General features: G+C 44.9%; 1 protein-coding gene across 3 annotated transcripts; it reads left to right on the top strand.

Annotated features, from left to right (window-relative positions):
* Nucleotides 1–11,239: 11,239 nt before the first annotated feature.
* On the top strand, nt 11,240–16,006 carry LOC117851447 (very-long-chain 3-oxoacyl-CoA reductase 1). 3 transcript variants are annotated; one of them, XM_034733262.2, is made up of 4 exons: nt 11,240–11,783; nt 11,885–12,173; nt 12,265–12,334; nt 12,586–13,464. In XM_034733262.2, exons 1-4 carry the CDS (start codon nt 11,444–11,446, stop codon nt 12,961–12,963), a joined length of 1,077 nt encoding a protein of 358 aa, XP_034589153.1. In that variant the 5' UTR covers nt 11,240–11,443; the 3' UTR covers nt 12,964–13,464. The 3 variants fall into 3 exon arrangements, with proteins under 3 accessions (XP_034589153.1, XP_034589154.1, XP_034589155.1); XM_034733263.2 differs by lacking the exon at nt 12,586–13,464 and adding an exon at nt 14,697–15,336 and having other exon boundaries at nt 11,246–11,783; XM_034733264.2 differs by lacking the exon at nt 12,586–13,464 and adding an exon at nt 15,418–16,006 and having other exon boundaries at nt 11,248–11,783.
* Nucleotides 16,007–16,804: the final 798 nt, after the last annotated feature.

The raw sequence follows: 16,804 nt of genomic DNA, 5'->3' as shown, positions 1-16,804 counted from the left end.
GGGAGCTGGATAGCTCTACGAACTTATCTTTGCAAGTCATAATCAAGCAGAAATAAGTAGTCATTTTATGACAGAAAATAAATCTGCTTTATTGAATTGTAATTTATACAACTGAGGCCAATGGCCAATTTACATGAATATATAAACTAAGGGTAAAATTGGCAAAGTTACTCGATGTTCCATGAGTTGTCGACGTCTTCACCAGGGAGATGTTGGAGCCTGTATGACCTAGGTCCAGTGACCTTGGAGACGATAAACGGTCCCTCCCATGGTGAGTTTAGATTGTGCAGTCCCTTGGTATCTTGTATATGCTTGATGACCATATCACCTGTATTGAATGAATGTTCTTTGACGTTGCAATCATGATAGCGGTGGATTCCTTCAAGGTACCTTGCAGACTGGATGAGTGTTGCACAGCGAGCTTCTTCGAGGTTGTCTAGGTCTAGACACCTTGTTTCTTCTGCTGTGCCCTCCTCATATTGCTCGACTAGTGGAGATTTCCACATGATGTTGGCGAGGAGGACGGCTTCTGATCCAGAGACCAAGAAGTAGGGTGATTGTCCTGTAGGTTTGCACGGCTAGGTGCGAAGCCCCTAGAGGACATTGGGTAGTTCCTTAAGCCACTTGCCCCCTTCGGTGTTTCCAATGTCATGTAGTCTTTTCTTGAGAGCCTCCAGTAACATCCTATTGGCGCACTAAACCTAGCAGTTGGCCTGTGGATGAGCAACAGAGACATACCAAACGTTAATACTGTTGTTCTCACAGTACTCCCAGAACTCGTGGTTGTTGAAGTTTGAGTCTAGGTCTGTGATAATGCGATTGGTGAAGCCATAGCGATGGACAATTTCATCGAGGAAGTTGAGTACTCTATCTACCTTGGGGCAGGTTACTGGCTTCACCTCGATCCAATTGGTAAATTTGTCGATCACCACCAGTACTCAATTGAATCCTCCAAGTGCCATAGGTAGTGGGCCAATCATATCGAGCCCTCGACATGCGAACGGCCAAGAGGGTGGTATGGTGATCAATTTGTAGGTAGGGATGTGTTGTTGCTTGGTGAAGTATTGACACCCTTGGCATCGGCGGACTAGTTCCTCAGTATCAGTGACAACTGTAAGCCAATAGAACCCTGCTTTGAAAGCTTTGCCCATGATCGTTCGTGAGGATGCGTGATTGTCGCAGATGCCTTTATGGATTTCCTCCATTATGTCCTTGTTGTATTGTCGTGAGACACACTTTATGAGTACTCCTGATGATGCACCTCTTCTATAGAGCTTGTCTCCGATTAGAACATAATTCTTGCCATGTGTGAGATTTCTTCTACTTCTGTTTTGTCCTTGATGTAGTCGACGAAGGGGGTTCTCCAGTCTACATTGATCATCACAACCTCCCGGTCTAGTGCATCATGACCTCGATCGGTGGTTTTTGATAGCGCCGGCTCTGTTATGGATGGCTTGTGGAGTTCATGGATGAAGACCCCAGCTGGAACTTGAGCTTGAGTAGATCCGAGCTTTGATAGGATGTCTGCGGCTACATTGTTGTCGCGAGTTACATGGTGGAACTTCAGACCAAAGAACTTGTTCTCTAACTTGCGTACTTCCAGGTAGTACGCATCCATGTTGTCCTTGTAGCGATCCCACTCTTCGTTGACTTGATTGATTATCACCAGTGAGTCATCGTAGACCAACAATCGCTTGATTCCTAATGAAACTGCTAGGCGAAGCCCGTGAAGAAGTGCCTCGTATTCAATTTCATTATTGGATACCTCCCAGATGATTTGTAAGACATATTTGATTTGTTCGCCTTTGGGGGATATTCAAAGTACTCCTGTGTTGGCTCCCTCGAGCTTGAGTGATCGTCAAAGTACATAACCCAATGCTCTGGGTGTTCTACTAGCGTTGGTACTTGATTTTCCCACCATTCTGCCATGAAATCGACTAGTGCCTAGGATTTAATGGCAGTCCTCGACTTGAATTCCAGGAACAGTGCTCCGAGTTCTACCGCCCACTTGGATATACTCCCTATTGCATCCCAATTGTGAAGGCCTAGGGGGAAGTCTGTGTCAGGCATACATCCCAGGCCCACAAGTAGGCCCTATGCGGCCCACTAAGGGGTGTACTCGGACATGATCAAGGCTCGGGGGCTACGCGGCAAAGGAACGTAGCCCACTCGGACTCCCAAAGACTAATCAACATACATATGGAAACTACTCTATCTACACTGAGTAGAACTTTGTAACCGTATCCGACTAAGATTCTAGCCTGTAACCCTGCTCCCCCCATCATATAAGGGTGGGCAGGGACCCCCTCAAAGACAACTCATCCAAGTTCAATACAATCAACACACAAGACGTAGGGTATTACGCGATCTAGCAGCCTGAACCTGTCTAAATCGTGTTCCTGGTGTCACCATCGACTCCTTGATTCTCGACGACACCCACCGCACAAATGACCACCTAGGGTACCCCCTAGGCAGGTTGCCGGTCTAAAACACCGACAGCTGGCGTGCCAGGTAGGGGCGGTTGCCGAGTTTCTCTACGTGAGTTCAATGGCACCTATCATTATCAAGGGTTCTTTCACCTTCGAGGCAGGCGCAACCTTTGTTTTCAGATCTTGGCTCTGTATCGCCGACGACGCTGGATCATTTCAATGTCAGATTATCAGCATCCAGGAGAAGAAACCTCTCGACGAAAGCTTTCCTCAGCAAAAAATGAGGGATCTCTTCAAGAAAAGTAAAATTTTCAAAGTCAGCGACACCAAGTTCGACTACGCTTCAGACTCGACCCCAACTCGGATTAGTCGACACAAGCTGAAGCCCCAGTCACTTCACAAGTCGACTTCAACTCAAAAATGATTCCCATACGGACTCCGCAATGCAGCCCAAGTCTATCAAGGTCTCCTCACTCGAACTCAACTCGAACACAGGGAAGACAAGGACTGTGACTCCGACTCGGACTACGTCCAAGAAATTCCATTATCAGGGCCAGCCCAAGGTTTGGTAGTAACTTCAACGTCGCAGGGTAGATTCGTTCACTGGCTAGGAATGAGGCCATCTCTCCTTACCCGCAACTACGAGTCATGTCTTGTCGCTCACATAGACAATCTCCCGTACCAAGAAGGTGTCCCGCTCACTTCAAGCCACGAGGAGAGCACTACAGAAATTGCAACATCAAGCTCTGGAAGCTACTACCCAGACAGAGAAATCTTTGTCATCCCTCAAAATAACAATGTGGGCACTAGCCAATAGAGAACCCCTCGATGGATAGCGCAGCTCGATAACGTTTCAGAGGATGAGTCATCGGCTAACGCTCCGCTGGACGAAACTTCCGATGAAAGAAACCAAAGAAGGATATGAAACATTACTCGGGCTGAACGTCACCAATTACAAGCCACAAACATTCCCATCACAAACCTTGAAAGAGCATTTGACGCAGTACAAGCTCAAGAGCACAACACTCCACTCACAGCAATTGCCTCAATCAACCTTAAATCAACTCTCATACCTCAAGACAGAGATAACGAAATAATAGCTCAACTTGCGCAGCGAGGCAATGGACTAATTACACAACTCGCAGAACAAGCTTACAAGCTACTCGATAAAGAATCACCAATCCCATCTGTTCCTCGCAACTTGGCTCATCGAGAGGGTAGTAGGGGTGTCGCAGTCAACAATGGCTTCCACGAAGCACAAATAAACAACAACGAGGTAGTCAACCAACCAAGGTAACATAGCCAAGGACTGAGCAAACGCGAGGCTCCAGTACAACATAAGGACATTGGAGATGCCAACTGCATTAATTCTACAAAAAGTCCTTTCCATATCAGGAAAAATCATGAAGTATCAAATTTCAACGATCTACGGGAAATAATCAATAGTCGCCGCGAACGTGAAGTCGACAACTACAACTATTTTCCCGCCTTCATAACATGGGTAATGAGAACAAGACTACCCAAAAAATTCAAGTCAATAGGAATCACCAAGTATGATGGCAAGCGAGACCCAATTCAATGGCTTCGATGCTACTCGTTGGCAGTCCAAGCAGCCAGAGGCAATAACGACACAAAAGTCATCCATTTTCCCATATGCATGGAACCCGCGCCCCTAACATGGCTTGAATCACTCAAACCTTGAACAATTGACTCTTGGGAAGACCTGACAAAAGCCTTCACCAACAACTATGTGGGCTCCATGACTAGACCAAGCAACAAGATCGACGTAAGTCAAGTAAAACAAAAGGAAGACGAAACACTGCGCGACTACCTATGGCGATTCTTTGAAAAGAAGGCCACTATAGTCGACATTTCAGAAACAGACGTTATCGAGTGCTTTCAAAATGGCCTCTATGATCGTCGAACATACCAGGACTTTGGCAGACGACGACCAGTCACCATCAAAGACCTCAAAATCATGGTGCAACAATGGGCTCCCTGCCTCGCCTTATATTGCCGGGGGCAGGGTTACAGAATACTACTCGGATTCGACTAGATGAGTCCTACTCTAATTGCTACGAGTAGTTTCCTAATTCTCGATTAGTTCCTATCCTCCATGTAGACCATGACGTTCTGCACCATAGCCTCCATGTCTAACACGTCTCGATATCCAGCCCTATATCTAGAACTGTCCAAACCTTCTGATGGGCCTATAAATATATGTACGACAGGGTGGAGAGCTGCCAAGGAAGAAGATAAGGTCCAGCTAGAGGAAGAAGATAAGGTCCAGCTAGAGGAAGAAGATAAGGTGCTAGGAAAAAATAGAGGATGATAGACAGGACCAACAGCTGACATGTGGGATCTACTAGTAACTCATGCTAATGGTCTTAAAGAGGACATCTATCCATCCCTCTCTATACCTCTAGCCAAACAAAAAACTAGAATAAACCCAACCCATTTAACCAAACACAGAGTGGGTCGAACCTAACCCAAAAAAGAGGGATGGATTCAACCCAACCCACTTGATCCCAAACCAAACACATTAACAGAGCAGTAAATTTTTGAATGAAGGACCAATGGATGTTTAGAAAGAGTCCAAGTCACTTAGTTTACGCACAATGGGTATACTACGTAGTTGCGACTGCGACCCTGTCCAATTTCGACATGTCTGAACGGTGCACTTCAACATCCTACCTCATCCATATTATAAGTGAACAACGTATCTCTCTAAATAATAAATACCAATGTCCCTATTTCTGAATAGGATGTAGAAAGGGTCTTTTATAGCTTTTAGCCAAAACAGCTCCAACCGTTAAAACTCTCTCTCTCTTTCTTGTCCCTTCCAAAGCCCTACAGTACACGGGGGCAAAAGGGAGGTGAAACCGCTTTCGGGGCAAATTCCAACGGCTGCCCTCTTCTCCGGTGACCTCACCGGCGCTGGAGAAGAAGGGGAGCGGAGAATAGACCATCGGCTGTTTTTACTATTCTAGATATAGGGTAAATCTAGGGGTAGTTAGTTTTCCCCATGGCGTTGAGTTCGCATGGGGCCTTTTGTTCCTCAGTGATGGCATCTTCATGATGTCCGGCGACGAGGAGATATGTCCTCTGGAGCAGCTCCGGCAACATCAAAGGCGCTGCTTCATGGACATTTTGTTCTCCTTTGTGCTTGCAGAGGGTGAACTGGATCCCCATTCTTTGGGGCTTCTGTCTGGGCCACCGATGACCTCGTGAGTAGGCTCAGCAGCTGTGGATTTCACCTAGGTCATTGAGTTGTTCGGTGGCTCCGGATTCCTATTCTTCCTTTACCCCGACGATGACGGCCGATGCGCGCCAGAGGGGAGACAACCTGTGGCTACAACTAGGAGGTCTCATCGGGTGTGTTGGTTGAGCTTTCTTCTTGGACGGTGTGTATCTTCCCCGACTCCAGCAGGTCCGGAAGATATGCGGCGTCCAGGAACTAAGCGTGAAGATCCCAGGACCTTTCTTTCAAATTTGATCTTAGTCAGGGTCTTGTATGCAAATTTACATTCCTGGAGGATATGGGTTGTGGACTTCGTTGTAATTCTCTTATCCACCAGGGGTGCCACTTGTAAAAGCCTTGCTTTTATAAAATGGGATCCTGCCCTTTCAGGAAAAAAAAGCTCCAACCATTTACGCCAGTGCCTGAAATGAACTAGAGGCCAACAAAGCCATTTTTTTTCTCTTCAGTAGCTCTAGAGGAGCACGAGCTAGACCAAACGGTACCTCATCACAACTTTTGGTGCGGCTTGGTTGGTGGCAGCAACAACTATGAAATTGTTGACGCGAAAATCAAGAGAAGACCTCACGCACCAACACATGAGACCCAAGAGAATTTTCTTCGCTCCTGTTCAGGTTGTAGCCCTGTTGATCCGTGATGTGCCAATCAATCTAACCTGTTGATTGACAAGGACAAGTGAAACGTATAATGCGAGAGCAAATCGGTTGGCTTTCTGAATTGCTCCACAAGACATATCGGCAAAGGCTACCAACACGAGCAAGTACAATTGGCTAGGTCAGCCGATATGGACGTAGTAGATGTAAAGGAAGTGCAAAGTACAACCTAATCATGCTACGTGAACAATACTTAAGATAGATCTAACCGATTATATGGTAGCAAATTGATGTGAGAAAATAAAGCAAAAGCCGATCAAAATGTGCCATAAGCTGGATAATTGTGACAAAAACAAAAATAACAAGATTTAATGAATAAAACTTGCAGATCTAGCAAATATCGATAACTGGTGAATAAATCTAAACAAAATGACAGCGATGCACCCGAAGTTAAAGCCTAGAAAGTATTCGATAGATGCGGAACTTACAATCTAGCCGAAGATCGGAACGATGCAGGCCAACTAGCTTGAAAGAACTCATGAAGAAACAAAAATGATGGCAAAGTTACCAACTTGAAAGTAAATTGTGAAAATAGTGAATTTGTATTGATTATGATGTGTATGTCTCCAGACCTCTCAAGGTCCCTATTTATACCCTATATATCAAGATTTATAACCCTAGTCGATTACGACAAATCATAAGATCTATCTCTAAAGAAACAAACTTTCCAAATAAAAATGACTCGCGCAAAAGTCGGAAACGAACTTGGCCTCTACCGGCCAAAACCTGCCCCTCATCGGCTGACTCCATCGACAACATTTCCATTTGGCTAGAATTCTTCTGCTCACATCGGCTAACTCCATCTGCAACGCTTCCAATCGGCTAGAATCCTCCTACTCACATCAGTTGACTCCATCGGCAACGCTCCCTTGATCCCATCAGCTAGGTTTCTGTCTCACTCTATCAGCTAAACCCTCTGCAACCTCATCTGCCGATTCCACGAGCCATTGTCCTTCCACTACGCACTGGCACCTCTGCTTCCTTTTGACGCCATCTTTGTCATATGTCAAAAAATGGTGTCAACACATGCCCCCCAATTTTGGAGTGAAACTTATCTTTTGCTCCGAAATTATCTCAGCCGCGATTACCTTCCTCAGGAAAATGTCGATATTTACCAATCACTGAGCAACAAAATATTTTCTGTTCCGAAATCTCCTCAGTCATGATTGCCTGAAAAAGCGATTGGGGGTAACAGCTCTTCGATTTTCACACAGACGGCGGATGAGAGACCGCATTTACCCTCTCGGATGAATTTATAAATTTACAGCCACCATCTTCCTCATCCCCACCGGTTCATCTTCTCACAACACCATACCTCATCTCCTCTTTCTTTCGGGCGAAGGGCGACCGTCGACGATTTTCGGCAACCATCGGAGATCTCCAGTGACCATTGGTGATCCACTTGCTAATCACTTCAAATCCCAAATCAATTCTATGGCTACCCTTACTGCTATCCCAGAGGTACACCTCTCTACCTTCATCGTCCTCCCCGCACCTTTACTTTCCTCTCCTCAGTTAGTCATTTTTGCATTTCTCAGGCCCTCAGAGACAGAATCACCATCCCCACAGCTGATACCTCTGGATACATTGCCTTAGGCCCCATGGGAGATCCTGATCCAAATATGGAGAATCACCATCCCCATAACTTGGAGACTAATAGAATCCCTTTCAAATATGCATCAATAGATCTGGCCGATTGGGAAAGTGCTTCAAGATCTTGGACCAACCACACACCCGGATGGAAGAATGGGTATCTCAGGGTAGCCAATTCCAACAGAGTCTTCTGGCAAGAGCGTCGCATTAGTCAATGCATTACCCTTTCTTTATCAGAGATGGCTAGAAACGAACCATGCTCGTAGCCGTATCATACTTCTGGGCAGATGCTCTGAATGCCTTCTTGTTCAGCCATGGGCCGATGACTCCAACTTTAGCCGACATCCTGATGCTGACAGGCTTGAATATCTCCTCTGCCGATTTGCCATTTCATTTCCTAGCTAAAGGTTCTCGCCGACTGGAGACAAAATCCATCGGCGGATGGAAAGGCTACATCGATCGTCATATTGGAACCGAAACCGTTGATGGGAGGGAGCATGTGGCCTTCCTGAACATGTGGCTGGATAAATTTGTATTCTGTGGAAGGTCAGCCGGCCCAACCAGTAATCTGCAGCCCTTAGCCGAAGCGCTGGCAACAGGGTCTTCAATCCCCCTGGGAAAGCACCTTCTTGGATCGTCCTATCACTTATTGCACCAAGTATCTAGCAAATTATTGGCCGGAAAACCAATCGGTAATCTGGGCGGCCCCTGGTGGTTCATCAACCTATGGCTCAATCTTTACTTCCAGCGCACCTACCAGTACGACCTCAGGAAAATGTCTTTCCCTAGCAATCAGCTAGAGGAAGAACCAGTTGTAACCCATCGATGCACCTCTTATGGTGAAGCAGTATCGGTCGTCCGTGGCAGCAGACTCTCTCCTTCCGTAGCAGCCGAGGCCTTCAAATGCTGTTATAATGGACTCACCAAAGGGGCTACCATTTGCTATGCTTATCACAGTGAAGTCCCTATCTTTGAGTTGCCATATTGCTTCGACTTCGTCACATGCACCTTCAGTGGAGAAATCTTACAGACAATCATCAAGCCCGAAATTCTCCCAGCTAACTTTTTTGCTGGTAAAGGCCAATATTCGACATACAAATTTTATCACCCGTCGGCAGCAGCTCGCCAACTTGGCTTTGGACAATTGCCGATAAGACCTTACTTTGCCGATTTGGTGAGACCCCGTGAGAAGCTTTCTAGTGGCCTTGAATACAACAGGCTCAGCAACTTGGCTCCGGATACCAGCACCATTGACTTGGAAACATGGACAGCTGCAGCCTTCACCATCAAACAATTCTGGTCGTGGTGGAAAGAGTGGAAGCACCACCTCTTCTGCGTGGCAACAGGGATTTATTGTGGGAAGTTCGACCCAGACTTCAAAGATCCTGATGGAGGGGTAATCATCATTAATTCTACTAAATTTCTTTTCATTACAGATATTTTCTTGCCAGTAACACTTTTCCCCTTTTACAGGGTGTTAACTTTTCACCTCCAGGAGTTAGCCAGAGCAACAAGCCGATCGCCTACGCCCTCCATCGGCTGACCCTCTTATCGGCTACGACGTGCCATCTTTAACGGATGTAGCCGCAGGCCGAAAGCGCAAAGCCTCTATTCCTGAGGAGGCTACCCGTAAGAAGCGCCTTCAAAAAGGCTCAAAATCGGCACAAGCGTCCGTCCCGCTGATAGCGGCATCGGCCCAGGAAACTAATCCAACGGCAGCGGCAGCACCCCAAACGGTTGATCTAGCGGAAGTAGCGTCAGTAGCTGCATCGCTTTTGATAGAGTCCATGCAGGTAATCTCACTTATCCAAATATCTCTAGATACTTAACCAGTGCTGTCTCCTGTTTCTTTCAGCCTTCCGCACAATCAGCAGAAGATCCTATCCCAGAATTGGCTACACCTCCACCTCCTTCATCGGCTGCTCCGCAAGCTAAAGCCACTTAGGAGACTGCACTAGCCATCACCCAACCACTTGAGGTAAAATACGTATTATATTCCAGCCCTCTTAACCCTTGTCGCTAAGAATCAACCGATTTTCTACACAGACTATTCCAGAAGTGTCAACCGCTACTCTTGAAATACTAGCAGCTGATGTACCTTCCGAGAGCATGCCAGCCTCCGCTGAACCAATTCAACAAGAACCCCCAATGGAACTACCAACATAAGCCAGGGAAACCCAATAGAAGATGGTGAATATTTTCTCTGTACATTAACCGATTTCCAAACGGCTAGCTTCATCGGCTTATACCTTATTGATCCTCGCAGGCTCAGGACACTCCGGACAGCAGCAGTTTGACTGTTTCCCCGTAGCCCTTTCTGACTCACCAACGGCTAGTTCCATTAAACGCCCCCTTTGACCGACCGTTGTTCTCATTTCACACGCGTTACCAACTGCAAATGGAAATAGATACACATTTTTTATATTTCTGAATTAAATTATTTATTTATTGTATTTGAAAATAGGCTGCTAATTTTCGTATTCAATGTGGATTCTTTAGGCTAGCATAAATCCAACGAAATATTTTTTATTAATATGATAATGCTTATATCCTTTTTGGCAAATATGATATCTTTTTAACATTATTGTATTAGATAATCAGAGCTACTAGCACCGGTACATTCGATGAGAGATTTTACATCGGACACTTCATGGCAACATTGTAATTAATTTCTACAACATTAGAAATGGACGCTCTTAATATTAAAAATAAACATGTATAACTTTATCATCCGATCGTAGGGAAGAAAATTTCCAAAGCAACATGCCACCATATTTCATACAACATCCAACGACAGCAACACGTCGAAAGTTTGCAACATCTGTGCTTGCCTTTTCCAACATTTAAAAATTATAATTACAATATTTGTATGCTAGAGTTTCAACATTCTAAAACCATATTAATTTTTTAAAATATCAGCAAAAGAAATAGAATCAATCAATTGGACTAAAAAGATGCAACATGATAAATTAACTATTGAAACAGCTAGAATAATTATTTGTAGTATCCTAAAATAGTTATTACAATATCACCTCACATATTAAGTTTCCAAAAAATAAACATTGCGAGATCATAGATCAACCCATTATAGAATATTAAAACATCAACTGAAACACCTATCTATCCCAGCAAAAAAGTCATGAAATTTTTTTTCCACTGCAGCATCGGTCGTTGGGTGGTAGCGCCTCTTGCTGCAACATGGTCACATGTCTATCATAATAAAATTGCACATAAAACATTCCAACAGCAATATGATCACTGGGTTGGAGCGTTCCCTTTTTTATAGGATATGGTACGCTTAACCAAAGCATTGCCCTGAGGACAGAGCGAGTACAAGGTCGCATCTTAGCAGAATGCAGAAGGACCATCGGCGTTTATTTAAAGTTCGCAGTTGGTAGTTGGGGCTGTCCGTGTTACGGTTGCTCGATAGAAATAGTTGCTCATTGGCCTCAAAAAACAAAAGTGCAGCCGCTGCATACAAGGGACGAGGGAGAAGAGGCCTGTTGAGGATGACAGAGTCGGTACAGGCATGGTTCTTCCTGTTGCTGGCTTTCGTGGGCGGCGTCTCCGCCGCAGCGTTCTCCTTTCGCCTCCTCGGCTACCTTGCGGTCTCCCTGCGCCGGCCGAGGGACCTACGCCGCCGGTACGGCGCGTGGGCAGTGGTAACAGGCCCGACGTCCGGCATCGGCCGGTCCGTGGCTCTGAAGCTCGCGCGGAAAGGCCTCAACCTCGTCCTCCTCGACCTCAGCGCCGCCAACCTCCAGGAGACCTCCGACATGATCAGGTCTCGCCACGGCGTGAAGACCAGGACCGTGGTATTCGACCTCTCGCTCGTCGGCACCCCTCAAGGCATGACACCTCTCACTATGCTTCTTGATGTGTTCGTCAGCACAGGTCACTTACTCTCTCATGTAAGTATGTAACATTGTAACCTCTGTCATGGGCGGCAGGCGACGACTCCATGCGGCGGCTCCGGGCGGCGATCGACGGCCTGGACGTCGGGGTGCTGGTGAACAACGCCGGCGTGGCAAGGCCGTCCGTGGCGTACCTGCACGAGGCCGACGTGGAGCTGTGGGTGAGGATGCTAAAGGTGAACCTGTGGGCGCTGACGGAGGTCACGGCGGCGGTGCTGCCGGGGATGGTGGAGCGCGGCCGGGGCGCCGTACTGAACATGGGCTCGGCGTCGTCGGAGGCCATCCCCTCCTTCCCACTCAACACCATCTACGCCTCCACGAAACGGTATGCATTATGCGACGTAAATATTGTACTGCTACATTGTATACACAGGATTTAATATCTGTCTGCTGCAATGTCTGTTCAAACTGAGCAGGTATGTTGCCAAGTTCTCAAGGAGCCTTTACGTCGAGTATAGAAACAAAGGGATCGATGTGCAGTGCCAGGTAACACACAACCAACCAATTTCACGGCCTGCCTTCAAATTTCATCAACAAGAATAATTACTGATTGTTTCATTTACCTTGACGTCCACAAGTGCAAGCCAAGTAATTTCACTGCAAACATACAGTGGCCATTAAAGTCAGTTTACGGTTCTTTGCAAGTGGCACGATCGTGTCAATTGAATTCGCTACATAGGGTAGTTACACTCCCAATTAATAGTTCTGTCGTCTACTCGTCTGGCACGGCACTGCAGGCCCCATTCTTCGTGGCGACCAGGCTGGTGTCGAGTGCCGTGCGGGACAACTGGCTCTCGGCGTCCGTGCCCACGGCGGACGCCTACGCCCGCGCGGCGGTGCGCTGGATCGGGCACGGCCCGCTCTGCACCCCCACCGTCGGCCACCAGCTTCTGTGGTGCCTCGCCGGCGTCCTGCCCGATGCCGCGCACGACTGGCTCCGCCTGCGCGGGAACCTGCGTCTGAGGGCCCTGTCCCGGAAAGCGAGGGCGGCGGCGGCTAATTGTGGAGTGAAAACTGACTCCGATCCCGCCAAAAAATTGAGTTCTGCTTGGCCTTCTCTCCAAACTCCCAAAAAGAAGATTTCCCATCACATCAAACTTGCGGTACATGCATAGAGTACTAAATGTAGATGAAATCAAAAACTAATTGCACAGTTTTGTTGTACTTTGCGAGACGAATCTTTTGAGCTTAATTAGTCAATATTTGGACAATAATTCACAAATACAAACGAAACGCTACAGTTGCGCATTTATGGAAAAATGCCAATTTTGCCAACCCTAAATTGGAAACTAAACAAGGCCTTGCTTGACATTCAAAGTGGGAGAACAACTGCTAGTCAAGTTCAGACTTCAGACAATACACATGTCCTGATTGCGCTGAGGCATGTTCAGCTTGTAAATACCCTGAACCATCATGCTGGGTACACAGGCCATCAGCTTGGGAGCATACTGGAACATGCCTCAGCGCAAATATTACCAACTAGAGTCTCTGTACACGCTAGGAAAAAGAAAATACACTGTACACGCTAGGAAAAAATAGACTCTGTACAACCAGTGCAAATCAATCCCTAAGTATGCATTAATCATCTCCATAAGTTTAACAACGGTTTTCTGCCATCTCCAAAACTGTTTAGTCCATGCAACAATCACTACGTCACTAGCATTGTCTGTTAATGAGTCGAACCAATCGCTATAACTGCCCGTTGCTCATCCGTTTTATTCATTTCCCCGTCAAAACTTTCCCCTTTCCCGTTTACTGCCCATACCTTAATCTTGCCGGCTTGTCAGCAGCGGCCATGATGGCGTCGGGTGATCGTGAAGTGAAATTGACTCCCGCCAAAAATTGTTCTGACTTCTTAGACTCCGTTTGTTTTTTAGGAGTTTCTAAAATTTCAGTCACATCAGATGTCTAGATACTAATTAGGAGTATTAAATATAGACTAATTATAAAATTAATTGCACAGATAGAGGTTAATTTGCGAGACGAATCTATTAAATCTAATTAATCCATGATTTAACAATGTGGTGCTACAGTAAACATGTGTTAATGATGGATTAATTAGCCTTAATAGATTCGGTTCGGGAATTAGTCTCCATCTGTGTAATTAGTTTTATAATTAGCTCATGTTTGGTCCTCATAATTAGCCTCCAAATATTCGATATGACATGAATTTTAGTCCGGACTAAAGATACAAACCACCCCATTAAATTGGCTAATGTCTGATATTCGAAGTGGGAGAACAAATATCTACGATGCTAGTCTTGGTTGTGAAGTTCAGACAATACACATGTCCTGATTACGCTGTGGCATGTTCAGTTTCCAGATGCACAGGCCTGAATCATCATGTCAGGTACACAGGCCTTCAACTTGGGAGCATAATAGAAGTGCCAAATAAACATCCCATCTTACTTATATATTACCAACTAGAGACTCTGCAGGCTAGAAATAAAATATAAATAAACCGTAAAAAGGAAAAAGTGTGTTGTCTGTGGACTAATCATAACGTACAACAGTAATCGTTGAATCTATTCTGCTTTACTAAAAAGGAAAATATCTCTTAAGTATCACAAAAGTATAACTTCCATCCCTTATATTTCAACTAGTGCAAACAGCTGCTTTACTAACTAAACTGATGTACTAATCACCCTCACATTAGTCTAACAATAGGTTTCAAGCCATCTCGCAATAGTTTAGGCTGCCTAAAAATCATTGCGTAGCTAACCATGTTATATGCTGACTCGAACCAATCGCTATAACAGTCTGTTGACATTTAGTTTCCTTCATTCCCCATCAAAATTTTTACCTTTTCTCTTTGCTACCCATACCTTAACCATTATCGTCTTGTCAGCACCGGTCAAGATGGTATCGGATGAAAGAGAATGGGTGATGAGGACACGATACTCATGCATATCATCATGATTGGTGCATGGCATGGAGAAGAAGAAGTCCAGCAAGGGTGTCCAAGTCAAGAAAGAGGTCCCAAGCTAATTCAGTTCGAGTCGTCCAGGTGGAGGCCCACCTCGGAGTCCAGGAGCAGCACACACTAAAAATAACGCACAGGTTGCATATGGAGTCCGTTTTGGACGTTCTTTATATGAATGAAAAGAGAATTTCATAGAGCTTCCAATGGCACTGATCCCACATCAAAATTCCATTTGAGTCAATAGAAATCGTCAAAACAAATGGACATCCAGAATCTGTCGGGGTGCTGCACCACCATCTTTTGGGCTGTTGGCTCGTGTATCGTGTTGGAGCCCATATATAGGGGCACGTCCAGGGGGGTCATCCATGACCTAACCCTCATATATTAAGTAGCCGCCACCACATTAGGGTTTGGATCTTGTTTAGTTCTAGATTTCCATTGAGAAACTGAGATTGATTCATTATAATTGTAGCGGCAAGTCCTTTTACTGTGATCCAGGACCCCTGTTCTTGATCTCCTCGACTATGTCGATTAGTTCTTTTGAATCGGAAGCTTGAACCTTTTACTCAGATCTAATTCATATACATCTACAATTTCAGATTGCGTGTTTATACTTTCTTGCTTGTGTTCTTCGATTCGCTTGCAGGGAAATCCTTCTTGGCGAGGTTAATTGAGTTGTGTTTGGTTGATAATCAACGGAGCAATGGTGTAGTGGTTGCAGGGGTTCGAATCATGTGTGATTAGAAGCCCGGATCAACAACGATGTGTTCTCCACCAATCGAAATACCCATATCTATCGGAAGATCGGGCCAGTGCTACATCAATGAGAGTCATCCAGATCATGGCGTTTGTCTTTATTATTCAGATGTCGTGCGTCCATCCAAGGTGCGGCCTTAGAGGGTGTAGCCTCCTCAAATTCACACCAGACTTAGTATATGATGTGGCAAGTTGTGCAGTAATTAGACAGACTATTACAGAGCCTAAACCGCTCCGAGATGGTATTAAACTGTTCTTAAGCCATGCCAATCCTGGTGGACCTGGCCATGAGGCTAGATGAGAACGGAAAATCACTAGGTTTCTTCTCCACCTTTGTAATTGTTTTGTTCCACATATATTTGTTTCTAAGTAAAGGTTGCTAGTTGCCTTCCACACTAATATGTTTGAACAACAAATTTTGATGGAAGCATCCGTTTTGCACCTCTATGTTCAAGAATACAAGGGCCCCTTGATCCTTATGTGTGCATAAAAGATCCATTTGGTGAGTCCATATTTTTACCTATAACCATGATTAAGCCAAAATAATCTAGATCAGTGATGGTCTAGTTTTAAGAAACAGTACTAAGATCTAAATTAATAAAGACATGTCTTACTCCAACTAAGAGGTTCTTGCCTTTCCAACAACTTAGCTTTCTTTGAACTCTTTCTTCAATTTCTTTCCAATCACTGTACTTTAATACCTTCCTATGATGATGCAAAGGGATAAATAGATATCTAAAAGGAATTTATTTGTGGGATTTTCTGAAAAGGAAAGTAACACAAATCATCCAAAGACTCGAGAATGAGTGTCTTCATAATTTTACGCATCACCAAATAAAAACAGTTAGCTCCTGTGAATGTTAATTTTAAGGATAGAAAATTTCTCAAAACACAAAGCAATAACTCTACATTTTGAGCCTCTTCAATCTATGTCACGCCCCAAAAATTAAATTTTAGGTTGTAAATAGATAGTGCTAAATAAAATAAACAATTTTATAATTTTTCTAAAAACTCTCTAGCTTTACTTGTTTTATCAATTTGGAAAACACAAAAAAACATAATGCTCCTCTTTTTTCTCTCTAATCAATTTATTTGTTGGGGAGAATTCCATTCATGTTGAATTGCATTGTGTTCACCTTTGAAAAATGAGTTTCCAATTTAGAATAAGATCAAATAGATTTTTCTCTATTTAAAACAAATTTATTTTTCAACCACTTTCATCTCGGCACATATGTCATCATCTTCTTCCACCTCCAGCTGACAGCTCCAACACCTCT

Source organism: Setaria viridis, chromosome 4 (genome assembly GCF_005286985.2).
Source record: "Setaria viridis chromosome 4, Setaria_viridis_v4.0, whole genome shotgun sequence".
NCBI lineage: Eukaryota > Viridiplantae > Streptophyta > Magnoliopsida > Poales > Poaceae > Setaria > Setaria viridis.
This window is presented reverse-complemented; position numbering and strand designations above follow the sequence as displayed.

Excerpts from the sequence above, each read along its gene's own strand:
- LOC117851447 (XM_034733262.2), top strand. The coding sequence starts at position 11,444 with ATGACAGAGTCGGTACAGGCATGGTTCTTCCTGTTGCTGGCTTTCGTG. Across the intron at positions 11,784-11,884 it reads GCTCGTCGGCACCCCTCAAG|GCGACGACTCCATGCGGCGG; the intron begins GCATGACACCTC and ends CATGGGCGGCAG. Across the intron at positions 12,174-12,264 it reads ATCTACGCCTCCACGAAACG|GTATGTTGCCAAGTTCTCAA; the intron begins GTATGCATTATG and ends CAAACTGAGCAG.